Below are 12,577 nucleotides of genomic sequence, written 5' to 3' on the forward strand. Positions count from 1 at the left end.
TGGTTGGGGATAGGGTTTCTCTGTGTAATCTGGGCAGTCCAAAATTCCCTCTGTAGACCACACTGGTCTCAAACTCACTCAAAGACTCTGCCTCACTGACTGCTGGGATTAAAGATGTTCTCCACCTTAGAATCTATTAAAAGGGGAAAACAATAAATGGAAGAAAAGAAAGTACACAGGACAATTTCAACTCAGGAAGATCATTGAGAAGATAATAAAACAAGATTCTTGATTTGGAAATTTGGAGATTTCTCTAAGTGGCATCTTTTGGGCCACCACCCCAATGGTGAGAAATAACACAGTTCAGAAGGCTGTTCCAGGCACAGGGAACAGCAGTACAAAGGCCTTGACGTGGAAACACATTTGGTGTGTTCACTAAATGGAAAAAAAACCAGTGTTCCCCGGAAGAGCAGCCAAGGCCTGAGGTCTATGGCAGGGGTCCAGGGCCCCAGCTGGTATAACCTTAGTAAAGCATGCATTGTAGTCCTTGAATGAGGGGTTTCTGAAGGGTGTCAAGCCAAGGAGTGATTTGATACAATGTATATCCTTAAACAATAGCTGTGGTTGTTTGCAAGGTGCTTCTGGTTTCTAAGCACTGGATCAAGGGTTCTCTGGAGTGAAATGACTGGGCTTGGACATTTGAAATGGTCCCCACATATTACAAGCTTGTTTCCAACAGCCTCCCCAAAAGATAGGGTTTTCATTCTGACGTGTGGTCATCACTTCTGTCGTGCAGGTACCTAGACAACCCTCACGTCCGAAGGCTGGCACCCAACCCTCTTACTCTACTTTCTTTGCAGGACCATCCTTGCTGCACTTGCGCAGTAACTCTGGCTGCACAGCGGAGCCCTCGGATTACACGGGCACCCCCGCAACATGGCAGACGAAGACCTCATCTTCCGCCTGGAAGGTGTTGACGGTGGCGGGTCCTCCCGCACTGGCCACAATGGGGACCCTGACACAGACAGTGACGATGATGAGGGCTACTTCATCTGCCCCATCACCGATGACCACATGTCCAACCAGAATGTCAGCTCCAAAGTCCAGAGCTACTATAACAACCTAATGAGAACGGAGTGCGGCTCCACAGGGTCACCAGCTAGCTCCTTCCACTTCAAGGTGAGTGGCTACCAGCTCTGCATTTGTGTCCATCCCACCTGTTCTGAGGGACGGGGAGCCCGGGTCTCTGACTGATAACTTAGTTGTCCCCAAACCCTGGCAGTGCATTCTGCATGGGAGGGTGTTACTGTTAATCTAGGAGGTGACTGTTGGTTTAAGATAAGGGGTTTTTGTTTGTTTGTTTGTTTTTGGTTTTTGTTTTGTTTTGTTTTTTGCCACAGAGCAGTGTTTTTCACAGAGCAGTGTTTTTCAAATAGATTGAAAACCTTTTGGGGCTGCAGTTGACTCAGTCAGTAAAGGCGCTTATTGGTAAACCTGAAAACTCAAGTTGGGTTCTAGAACTCAAATAGGTTCCTGTGGGTTGTTTTTTGGCCTATGCAATTATTTCTCTTGGTTTGTTATCATTGAGACAGGGTTTCATTAAGTAGCCAAGCTGACCAGGAGCTCATGAGCCTCCTGCCTCAGCCTTGGGAGTGCCGGGATTGCCTGTGGACTCAATATTAATTAATTATTTATTTATTTATTTATTTATTTATTTGAGACAGTGTTTCTTTGTGTAGCCTTGACTGTCATAGAACTAGCCTCAGCTCTGTAGACCGAGCTGGCCTTGAATTCACAGAGATCTGCTTGCATCTGCCTCCCCTGAGTGCTGGGATTAAACGTGTGCACCACTACCACCTGTTTTTTTGTTTGTTTGTTTGGTTGGTTGGTTGGTTTTGGTTTGTTTGTTTGTTTGCCTTTTGAGACAGGGTTTTATGAAGTCTCAGAATCACTATGTTGCCAAGATGACTTTGAACTCCTAATTCTCCTGCTTCTACCTCCCAAGTGCTGGGGTAATAGGTGTGGACCCCAATCTTGGATAATCCATCCTTATCCATGAGCAAAGTTTTCTAAGACTGCAGGGGATGTGTGAGACATGAGTAGTGCCTAACCCTCTGCCCTCTATACACTCATACCCATGATAAAGGTTTAAGTCATAAACTAAACACATTAAGAGATCAATAGTCACTAATAATAAAATAGAACAAATATAACAAATAGTATAATAAAATCTACATGCTGGGGGTGTAGCTCATTGGTAAGTACTTGCTGCCCATATACAAGGCACTGGGTGCCATCTTCAGCACTGAAAAGAACCAAACCAGAACAAACAAACTCTAAAGTTGTAGTCATGCAGTCTCTCTCATTCTCTCTAGACATCATATTGTACTGTGTACATGTAGATGCTTCTGTGCTATCTCACTGGCCACAAGTAACTGAAGCCAGAGATTAGGAAGGCACAGATAAAAAGGACCACTATCCACACCCTTCACACATGCAGCTGACATAGTGACTGTTGTTTTTGCTGATGGACTTCCTGTAAAGTGCTCATTAGTGTTTCAGAGAGTGTGTGTTTAGGTCTGGAGATGCAGCTCAGTTGGCAGAGTGCTCGCCTGGGACACATCAAGCCCTGGGTTCCATCCCTAGCATCATTTAAGGATTCCAGCATTTGAGAGGTGGTGGGGGCAAGATGATCAGACGTTCAAGGTCACTGTCAGCTCCAGCTCAGGTTTGAGACCAGCCTGGGATGGGATTCCTTGTTTTCAAAATTGACAAAATAGGCTGGGAAAACGGCTCATCTGCTGAGAAATTGTGCTGCTTTTGCAAACAACCCAAGTTTGAGGCCTAGCACCCTCTTCAGCCTGCTCATTACTGTCTAGCTCCAGCTCTAAGGTCTAATGCTTCCTTCTGACCCGGTTACCCTTGTACACACATGGCATTTACATGTACATGTATGCACATACATAAAAATTTTACAGATGAATCTTTCAAGATTTTTTTTAAAAAGACAAACAGACAAAAATATGTATTGGACTTCATGATTTTATTGAAAACCATTCAATGGTCATGTGCTTAGGCACTTAATCACATGCTTTAATTCAGTTGCATTTATTTATGGCATGTAATGTTTTTGATATTAGCTGAGTACAGTGAGGTAAACAGTTGTCTGCCATTCTCTCCTGGCCTCAGCAGGAGCAGGCTGAATTCTTGTTAACCATTATTTTTGAAATGGCACCTTAGATTGAGTGCATACTGTAGGGGTTTAATATTTAACACTTCCATTGCTGATTCTACATTCCAGTATATGGCACTAACCATTTATTACTGACTGAATACTGGAGATAGAGTACATGCTTGGCTCATACAGGTCCTGGGTTCCATTTCAAGCACCTCCAAATTCCTTTGCATTAATTAACCACCCGCTCCTAAATCTGTTGACTGATACAAACTCACTTTGGAAGTTCTCTGCTTTGGATCTTGTCGGTGTTTGAGGGAATAAACACAGGAAGCAACTCTCCCCTGTCACCCTGAGTCTGAGGAATCCCCTAGACCCGTGAGGACCTTATCTCCTGATTCATGGCTTCAACATAGAGAAGAAATTCAGGATTAGCCAGTTTTGGAAGCAGGATTGTTTTCGGCTTTGCTTTTAGAAAGGGTCTCCCCATGTAGCTCTGGCAGGTCTGCCATTTACTATATATAGACCAGGCTGGCCTCAGACTCACAGAGATCAGTCTGCCTCTGCCTTCCTAGTGCTGGGATCAAGGGTGTGCACCACCGCCATGCCCAGCAGGGTTGGAGCTTTAATAAAGGTTTGAGGGTTTTTTGTTTTGCATATATGTGTGTGGTATACATGTTCACATGTGTGTGATTGTATGATTAGGTGTGTGTCAGTGTGTGTGTGTATGTGTGTGGAAGCCAGGAGTTGACACTGGATGTCTTTTTCCATCACTATCCATTTTGTTTATAGAGGCAGGGTCTCTATGAATTCTATTGATTCTAGCTAGCTATTTGCCCCGAGGATCCCCTGAGTTCTGAGATTACAGCCTGCTGCCATGCCTGCATGGCTTTGACAGGGATACTGGGGACTCACTTTCCCTAGCCCCGATAAAGATGATTTACTGGTGTCAGCATCAGGGTGGAGAGAAAGAGAGGGGCTCAGAAGGAAAGACAAGACATGAGTGTGGATGGACTTTATACAGACAGATGGAGTTGCATGCCTAGCCGTAGGCACCTGCTGTGACAGGCGAGGTGCTCATCTTGCTGCAGGTACCTGCTGCCCAGCTCTCTGTATTGTGTTTGTTTGTTTTTTGTTTGTTTTACCACAGTCTTATGTTGGATTTAGGTGAGGTTTGAAGGGTCATTTAGAAATGTAAACGAGATCACTGGGTGTTTGCTGAGGGGTGCCTGCAGGATTACAGTTGATAAATGTAAAGTACAGAAGGCAAGACATCTTCATTGTGAACAGTTTTGTTGGAGATCTTGAGGGAGATTGCTGGGGGAGGGAATAGAAGCTCTACCCAAGATCTTGTGCCTTCAGGCCTAAGCCTGGGACATTGTTGCTTAGTATAAAATCTCTCTATGAGAGAAAAATTAACTGTGTGAGCAACTTGTACAGGACATGTTCATTGTTTTGGGGGAGGTTCCTGGCTCTCAGCTGATGAGAGGTTTTATTTTTACGGCTTCTGGGTGAGTACTTCTTTCCCTTCCCACAGCCAGTAATTTCTCTTTCCATCCTACCTCAAAATCTGTATAATAATAAATAAAAAAGTTAAAACATAGTGCTGCCACCCTTGTTTAATTGGGTCATTGTTCACAGTGAATTAACATCAGAAGCAAAATACCTGTTACTGCTTTGAGATTTGCAATGAAAACTGTCCTGTGGCTTCAGAATTCATTTGTTTTTCCTGTTATTGTTGTTTGCTGAATTTTTAAATTTTAGTTTAGTTTTAGAAAGTTTGTAATTTTAGTTCTTGCAGACGTTGGGTAGTTGGGTGTGTGTGTGTGTGTGTGTGTGTGTGTGTGTGTGTGTGTGTGGTTTTTTTGTTCTTCCTTCTCAGGGCTAGAGCTCTAGCTTAACTCACTCTCCAGCACATAGCTCCAGAAATAACTCAGTCTCCGCTGGGTTTGTGGGGCCCCTGAAGGGCAGGTTTCAGTTTATCTTGCTTCCCATCCCGAGGCAGCTTTGCAAGGCTCCTAATGGCTCAACACTTCACCCCAAGCTCTCCCTTTTCCCAGCTTTCATCTCCAGAGACAGCTAGAAGGGGTCGTGTGCAAACAGCTCCAAGGCCCAGGCAGAGGGGCCTCTTTAAATGACACATCACGGTTCTAACAGAGAGACATATTTACATTCAAATGAGTGATGTTATTATGTGACTGTCTTTAAAAAACACTATCTATGAATATTTCAGGTCCTAGGGGTGTGGCTCAGAGGAAGAATGCCTTCCTAGCTTGGCATGGCCCTGGTTTTCATCCCCAACCTAAGCTCAACAAGTTAGGCTAAGCTACCACCATCTTTTAATACAGCAGTTAAAGAGAGAGAGTTATTCAGTGCAGCCACACTGTGCAGAGGAACAAATAAGAGGTCCAGTGACCCCTAAGTCTATCTCTTGGGCTCTGACACATGAGGTTTAGGTTTAAATTGAAGGCTAGAGTAGGCATAACTTATAACCCCTGCCAGAGGTCAAGGGTCATTGACCCACTGTGTCTTCGATCTGGTGTGCCTGCAAGCTGGTATGTTGTCAGAACTGTGTGAAATCTCTTCCTGGGAAGTGGGCCTCTGCTCTGGCTGGCACCTGGGATTTAGCCTTCCTCTTTTTTCAGTATGGGATTCCAGAGGAGATTTTAATTTTTTGGAGTTCATTGTTTTGATAACATGATAGGACAATATCTCTCTTTATAAATGGTCTTCTCTCCCTCCAGGACAGAACCTCGAGGTTTGCTTAGAAAGCACTCTACCTGTGAGTTGTGTCCCGAACTCCCAAAAAGTTTAAGAAAAACTAGTGCAGTATCACCAGATCACATTATGTCCCTCAGAAACAGATCCCCAGATAGCCTGTCCTCCGAACTCAGGTCTTCAAGGGTGAGTTCAGAATCTGGGAGCAACGCCTAGATTCAGTTCACCCCACCACATGACGATTCTTAACAACAGCAAAATCACAGTTATGAAGTAGCAATGGAAACAGTTTTATGGTCGGGGGTCACCACAACATGAGGATCTGCACTAAAGGATCACAGCATTAGAGAGGCTTTGGTCAATGAAACCTCCAGACTTAAACTCTGCGGAGTTTCCACTGTGTTCCCTTGGGCTCTCAGCAGACTCCTCAAGCATCTGTCAGAGCTCAGTGTTACTCCATGAGTCGGCTCCTAATTGCAGGCTGGGGGCTGTTTGATGGCTCCGCCATTCCTTTAACTTGTAGATAAATAAGAAGCACTTGATAAAATTTTGAACCAGGCACAGGACGGATTAAGTCTTCATTGCTCATGGAATGTGGCCACAGGAGTGGGTCCAGGGAAAGACTAGAGCTTAGCTTCCAGTCTCATTTCCCTTGGCACTTAATATGTTTTAATTTTTAAAAAAATTATATACTGTTGACATGGTAACTTGAGCTGTTTAACCAAAATGGCCATCTGGCCTTCCTACAAAAAAACAGGCTCTAGCAGGTACTGAGTATGTATTGTGAAATATCAGATTCTGTCAGTACTCCTGTTCCCAAGGGATGGAGCAGAATCACTCAGAAGGCCTCTCAGGAGATACCAGTCTTCCCTCAGAGGAGGCTTATCCCCTGTGAGACAAGGCCCCAGCCCCAGGATTTAGTTATGTAGGATACTCAGAGAGGAAGAGGGATAGGGAGAGGTAGAGTGAGAGTTAGTTAGTTTGAGATTGATTGATTAAGGAAGAGTATCACCTTGAGGGATTGCTTTAGGACAGGATCAGAGGGTGACTTTTCTTTTCTACACTTTGGACAGAGTTCTGCATTTTCTGGTTTAGTTGGTTGGTTTGAGCCCAGACATTTTTTAATACAAAGTGTCTATTCTTTGAGAATCTTATGCATTTCAAGAATTTTGATTTTATTTACTGCTGCTCCTCCTGCTATCCTCCCAGATCCACCCCCCAACCTCCCCATAGTGGTTTGGGATGCTTTCGTGGAGGAGGGGTGTCTACATAGGGGTGTCTACATTTCTCTGTGTGTCCCAGGCTGTCCTGGAACTTGCTCTGTAGATCAGTCTGGTCTTGAACTCAGAAACTGACCTGCCTCTGCCTCCCGAGTGCTGAGAGTAAAGTCATGAGCCTTAGACTTTGTAAGAGAGGGTCTCATGTAGCTCAGGATGGCCTCAAACTCTCCCTGAATGGCCTGGGAGCTCCTGATTGGACCACCTTTCTTGTGCTTGGACTATAAGCATGTGCTACTATGGTGGATCCTTCTACATTTTATTCTCCCCTCCCCCATTACAAATTATATTAATTTTTTACATTTACTTATTTATTCAATTATTGTGTGTATATGCACGTGTGTGTGTGTGTGTGTGTGTGTGTGTGTGTGTGTGTGTGTGTGCCCTGGCACTTGTGTGGAGATCAGAGGACAACTTTCTGCAGCGGGTTCTCTTCTTCCACCTTCAAGACCCAGGAATCCAATGGAGTTACCATGCTTGCATGACAAATTCAACCTTACCTGTCTAGCTGTCCCGCCAGCACCAATTCAGTCCTTCTGAAAGGACTTTTTTTCTGGATGTGCTAGGGATTGAAACTTAGAGAAACTGTGACATTCTAGGCCAGTGTTCTACATTAAACAGCAACCCCAGCCCTTTGAGAAAAATGTCAATGAATTTGTTCCTCCGTACTGCAAATAGCATAATAATACATACACACTTTAAATATATGTAAATATGGTGACAAACTATTTGTATGTATATAGTTGTATGTATATGTATTTTGTGTATTGTAAATTCACACATGTAAACTTTTTTTTTTTTTTTTTTTTTTTTTTTTTTTTTTGGTTTTTTGAGACAGGGTTTCTCTGTGTAGCCCTGGCTATCCTGGAACTCACTCAGTAGACCAGGCTGGCCTTGAACTCAGAAATCCACCTGCCTCTGCCTCCCAAGTGCTGGGACATGTAAACTTTAAAAAAAAAAATTATTTCATGTGTATGCATTACCTGATTGTGTGTGTTTGCATCACTTTTGTGCCTTGGAAGCTAGAAGAGGGTGTGGGATCCCAGAGAACTGGAGTTAGTTTTGAGCCGACATGTACATTCTGGGAACCAAACCTCGGTCTATTCTAAGAGCAGCCAGTGCTCTTAACTGCCGAGCTGTCTCTGTAGCCCTTGTACATGCAAACTTAAAAATAAATTGTATGATCTATAAAATCTATACATAATGTATGTACAAAGTAAAACGACATAAACTGTATCATTTAAACAAGTGAAAATGTGCCTCCCACCTCAGCCCAGGTCAGTGAGGGTGTGTTCTCACCCTGATGTTCTTCCTTTTGTTCTCATGGAGAATTATAAATGGGTTTGCACCCTGGTGGCCACCCTCCCATATTCTCTTGGGAGCCGACGTGAACTCTAACTTCCGTGGTTTGTCTGTGGTGTGGGCAGGCTCTGCAGTACGTGCCTTACTCCGTACAATGTACACGGTGATCCCTGTAGCCCAGACAGCTGGCAGTGTGCCAGATGTAAATGAAATGAAGTCATGTGCCTGGGAGGTGGCCGGACTGTGTTCCCTCCCTAGAGATCCTTCTTCAGAGTCCTGCTGTTAATAACTGCAATTTGTATCTCGCTATATCTTGTGGCTTGATTTTAATTGTATCTTTTTTTTTCTCTTCAGTGTTTGTGATCCAGTCCAAGGCTTCGTTTATTTGCTTGTTGTCTTTAACGACTGAATTTCATTTCTCTGGAGGACAGTGTTTCCTTGTACATATGGCTTTGCTTGTACAGGGATACACTTGCCAGAGAATAGAGTGGCTTGGGCAGAATCTTAACTTTAAATTTGTGTGGGGATGGCTGATTACACCAGCGAACTGCTCCGCTGCGCATGGGCACACCTGCTTGCTACACCTTCCCATCTTCAATTGTATACATGCTGTTAATGCACTGAGGGTGGGTCTAGCAGCTTGGGGCAAAAAGGAAAAAAAAATATAGTCACCCCAGAATGAGACCGGTGAGCCAGAATATGCTGATTCACTGGGCAGAGAAGTGTCCAGGCCTAAAGCCTGGGAGGCTCCACCCTGGCAGCCTCAGGCCTCAAACCATGACTGTAGAAAGTAAACCAGCGTTTTGTGCTTCGCGAATGCAGTCAGAAAACAAAGCTTAAGGGATTGGTCAGTCTGTGGCTGGATGGCTGGAGTGCTTGCCTAGTAAGCCTGAGACCCTGGGTTCAGTCTCAAGTTAAAATAATAAAGAGACCAAAAAAGCTTTGCTCTCCTGCAAGATGAAAGCCCACTGGCCAGTTGAAAAAGAGTCCTGTTGTCATAGGAAGGAATGCTATCTGGAGAGCTGGGATCTGGCCCACAGGAGGAGTTTAAGGAGGTTGCAATCCTGCTGTGGGGGTTCATATTTATTAAGGAGTATGCTGAAAGCCTTCACTGCAGTGGGCACAGCTATTTATTGACAAGGATGCCCCTTCGCTGTCTTATTTTCGTTGTTTTCTGAAATTTTGTGAAAATATAACCCACATGCCGTTCAACTTACTCATTTAAATGTACAATCCAGTGGCTTTCGGTATATTCAGAAAAATCACGCGTCCACCTCTATTCCTCCTTCTGTTGAAAGCCGTTCCTCTCAGGCATCACCTACGACTCTAGTCTATCCAGTCTCTAGTCCTCATGACCAATAGTCTACATCCTGTCTCTAGGAGTTTGCCTAGACTTAAAAAGTTTTACCGAGTATTTATTTATTTAGTGCTACGTTATTCATGTAGAAGTCAGAGGACAACTTGCAGGAATTGATAGAAGGGAGATCCCAAGATCACACTCAGGTCATCAAGGTCGATGACAAATGGCCTTACCCATTGACTCATCTCGTTGGCCTGTAGATACAGACCCATTCCAAGGAGTGGCATAGGAAGGTTGCATAGTAACTGTAGTCATCTTCTTGTGTTAGTCGGGGCAAAGCTTCCTCTGTCTGAGTCTCACACCTCCAGGCTTCCCTTGTCTCTGAATCTGAGATTCTCCCACCTAGCTCTGGCCTCACAAATTGCCAGGAGAAGCCAGTAGAATGCTTTCTGGGTATCGGAGGGAAGGGGTTCCCAAGAGGCCATGGTGTTATGTCACCCTCAAAAAAATCTGTAGCTTTGATTTTTATTATTTTCATCTTTACCTTTTCTTGACCGGGACGATGAACCCCAAAAGTTAGGGAGACCAGTTGTAGGTAGTCTTTGCAAACAGGAATTCCTTTTGGGTTTTTTGGTTCGATTGATTGATTTGTCTTGAGGAAGGACCTCTAATGTAGCATTGGATGACTATGAGCTTTCCACGAAGACCAAGCTGGCCTTGAACTCACAGCTTTCTGAATGCTGGGATTAAAGGCATCTGCCACTATGCCTGGTTATTTTGCTTGTTAAAATTGTTTATTTATACACTTTGTATGAGAGAGCACACATTCTATGGCACATGTATGAGGGCAAAGAATAACTTGAACTCAGTTCTTTTCCTTCTATCACGTGGGTCCTGGGAATCACACTCCTGGTAGCAGGCTTGAGCTGAGCACACACAAACACAAAGAAGGCTGGGGATATAGCTCAGTGGCGAAGTGCTTTCTGGCATGTGGGAGATCCAAGGTTCATCCCCAGTACTGGAAGAGAAAGAATGACACCTTTCTGCTCTAGGGTGGACTGTTGCATGGAGGAGCTTTAATTTTGTGGTTTCTTTGGTGTGATGGTTTGTATATGCTCGGCCCAAGGGCTGGCACTGTTAGAGGGTGTAGCCCTGTTGGAGTAGGTGTGGCCTTGATGGAGTAGGTGTGTCATTGTGATGTGGGATTTAAGACCGTCATTCTAGCTGCCTAAAAGCCAATATTCTGCTAGCAGCCTTCAGATGATGCAGAACTCTCAGCTCCTCCTGCACCATGCCTGCCTGGATGCTGCCATGTTCTCATCTTGATGATAATGAACTGAACCTCTGAACCTATAAGCCAGCCCCAATTAAATGTTGTCCTTATAAGAGTTGCTTTGGTCATGGTGTCGGCTCACAGCAGTAAACCCTAACTAAGACATTTGGTTTCTTAGGATTTGTGAGATATGTTGACAGTTTCCAATATTTCACAGCTATATGAAGTATTTCATTCCATGGATGAGTATATGCAGCTGTTAAGTACACGTGGCAGCCACGTGCCAGTGGAAACCCTCTTTTTTTTCTCCAGGAGGGAGAGGGCAGACTCAGTGTTGTATTTCTTGGAATCTGCACATCAACAGTGGGACAGAACATTTATTATGGAGCAGTTGATCATTGAAGGAGGGGTCAGCCAGTCCCTGGATGCTTCATAAACGGCTATGATTGCCGTGACCATGGAAATAACATATCAATATTAAAACAAGGGTTGTAGCTGTAACTCAGAAGGCAGAGGGCTTGGTTAGAATGCGTGAAGTCCTGGGTTCAAGCCTTGCATAAATCCAGTGTGCTGGTACACGCCTATAACCCCAGCTCTTGTGGAGGTGGAGGCAGAATGATCAGAAGTTGAAGGTCATCCTGGACTATATCAGGTTTGAGGCTAGCCTGGAATACATGAGACCTGTCTTGAAACACAAACCAAAACAAGAATAAAAAGCCCAGTCCCATTGTCACTTGTGCCAAAGACTGAGAAGACCCTTGTCCTGTTCTAGCATCACCTCAAATCTTCCAAGAAATGTTCGTATTGTTGAAATTCTGTTTATTTACTTTTGTTTTGTATTTTTAGAAGAAACAAATCTTTCTATTCCCTTTTTAAACTTCCTTGTGGGGGCTTGGGTGTGCTCTGTATAAGTGTGTGTGGAAGTTTTAGATATGCTGAATATGTTGGGGGGGGGCTTTAGTGTGCTCTGTATGGGGGACTTGGGTGTGCTCTGTGGGGGAGCTTGGGTGTGTTCTGTATGTGGGGGTGACTGTATGTGTCTGTATGGGGGGCTTGGGTGTGCTCTGTATGTGGGGCTTGGGTGTGCTCTGTATGGGGGGCCTGGGTGTGCTCTGTATGGGGGGCCTGGGTGTGCTCTGTATGGGGGGCCTGGGTGTGCTCTGTATGGGGGGCCTGGGTGTACTCTGTATGTGGGTCTTGGGTGTGCTCTATATGGGGGGCTTGGGTGTGCTCTGTATGGGGGCTTGGGTGAGCTCTGTCATCACACATATGTAGAAGTCAGAGGATAACTTGGGGAATCTTTTTCCCTTTCTACAATATGGGTCCCAGAGTTTGAGCTCACGGTGTCCAATACCTTCACCCATTGTGCCATCTCACCTCTGCCCTCTGTTCTCCCCTCCTTAAAAAAAAAGATTTATATTTATTTACATGATGGCTGTTTTGTCTGTTGTATATCATGCACCATGTGGTCAAAAGAGAACACTGGATCCCCTTAGAACTCCAGTTTTAGGTGTTTGCGAGCTACAGTATATATGCTGACCCTTGAACCCAGAACCTCCGGGAAGAGCAGTCAATGCTTCAACCACTGAGCC

The 12,577-nt window shown here is 44.5% G+C and overlaps 1 protein-coding gene across 2 annotated transcripts in view; it reads left to right on the top strand.

The window, feature by feature from the left end:
• Eef2k (eukaryotic elongation factor 2 kinase) overlaps window positions 1–12,577 on the top strand; it is a 58,735-nt gene that overhangs the window by 13,966 nt on the left and 32,192 nt on the right. For both annotated transcript variants that reach the window (XM_034515185.2, XM_034515177.2), the window contains one exon: window positions 801–1,119. In XM_034515185.2, the coding sequence (XP_034371076.1) occupies window positions 877–1,119 (243 nt within the window). In that variant the 5' untranslated portion in view covers window positions 801–876. The remainder of the gene's footprint in view (window positions 1–800; window positions 1,120–12,577) is intronic.

The sequence above is a fragment of the Arvicanthis niloticus genome, chromosome 1 (genome assembly GCF_011762505.2).
Source record: "Arvicanthis niloticus isolate mArvNil1 chromosome 1, mArvNil1.pat.X, whole genome shotgun sequence".
Classification (NCBI taxonomy): domain Eukaryota; kingdom Metazoa; phylum Chordata; class Mammalia; order Rodentia; family Muridae; genus Arvicanthis; species Arvicanthis niloticus.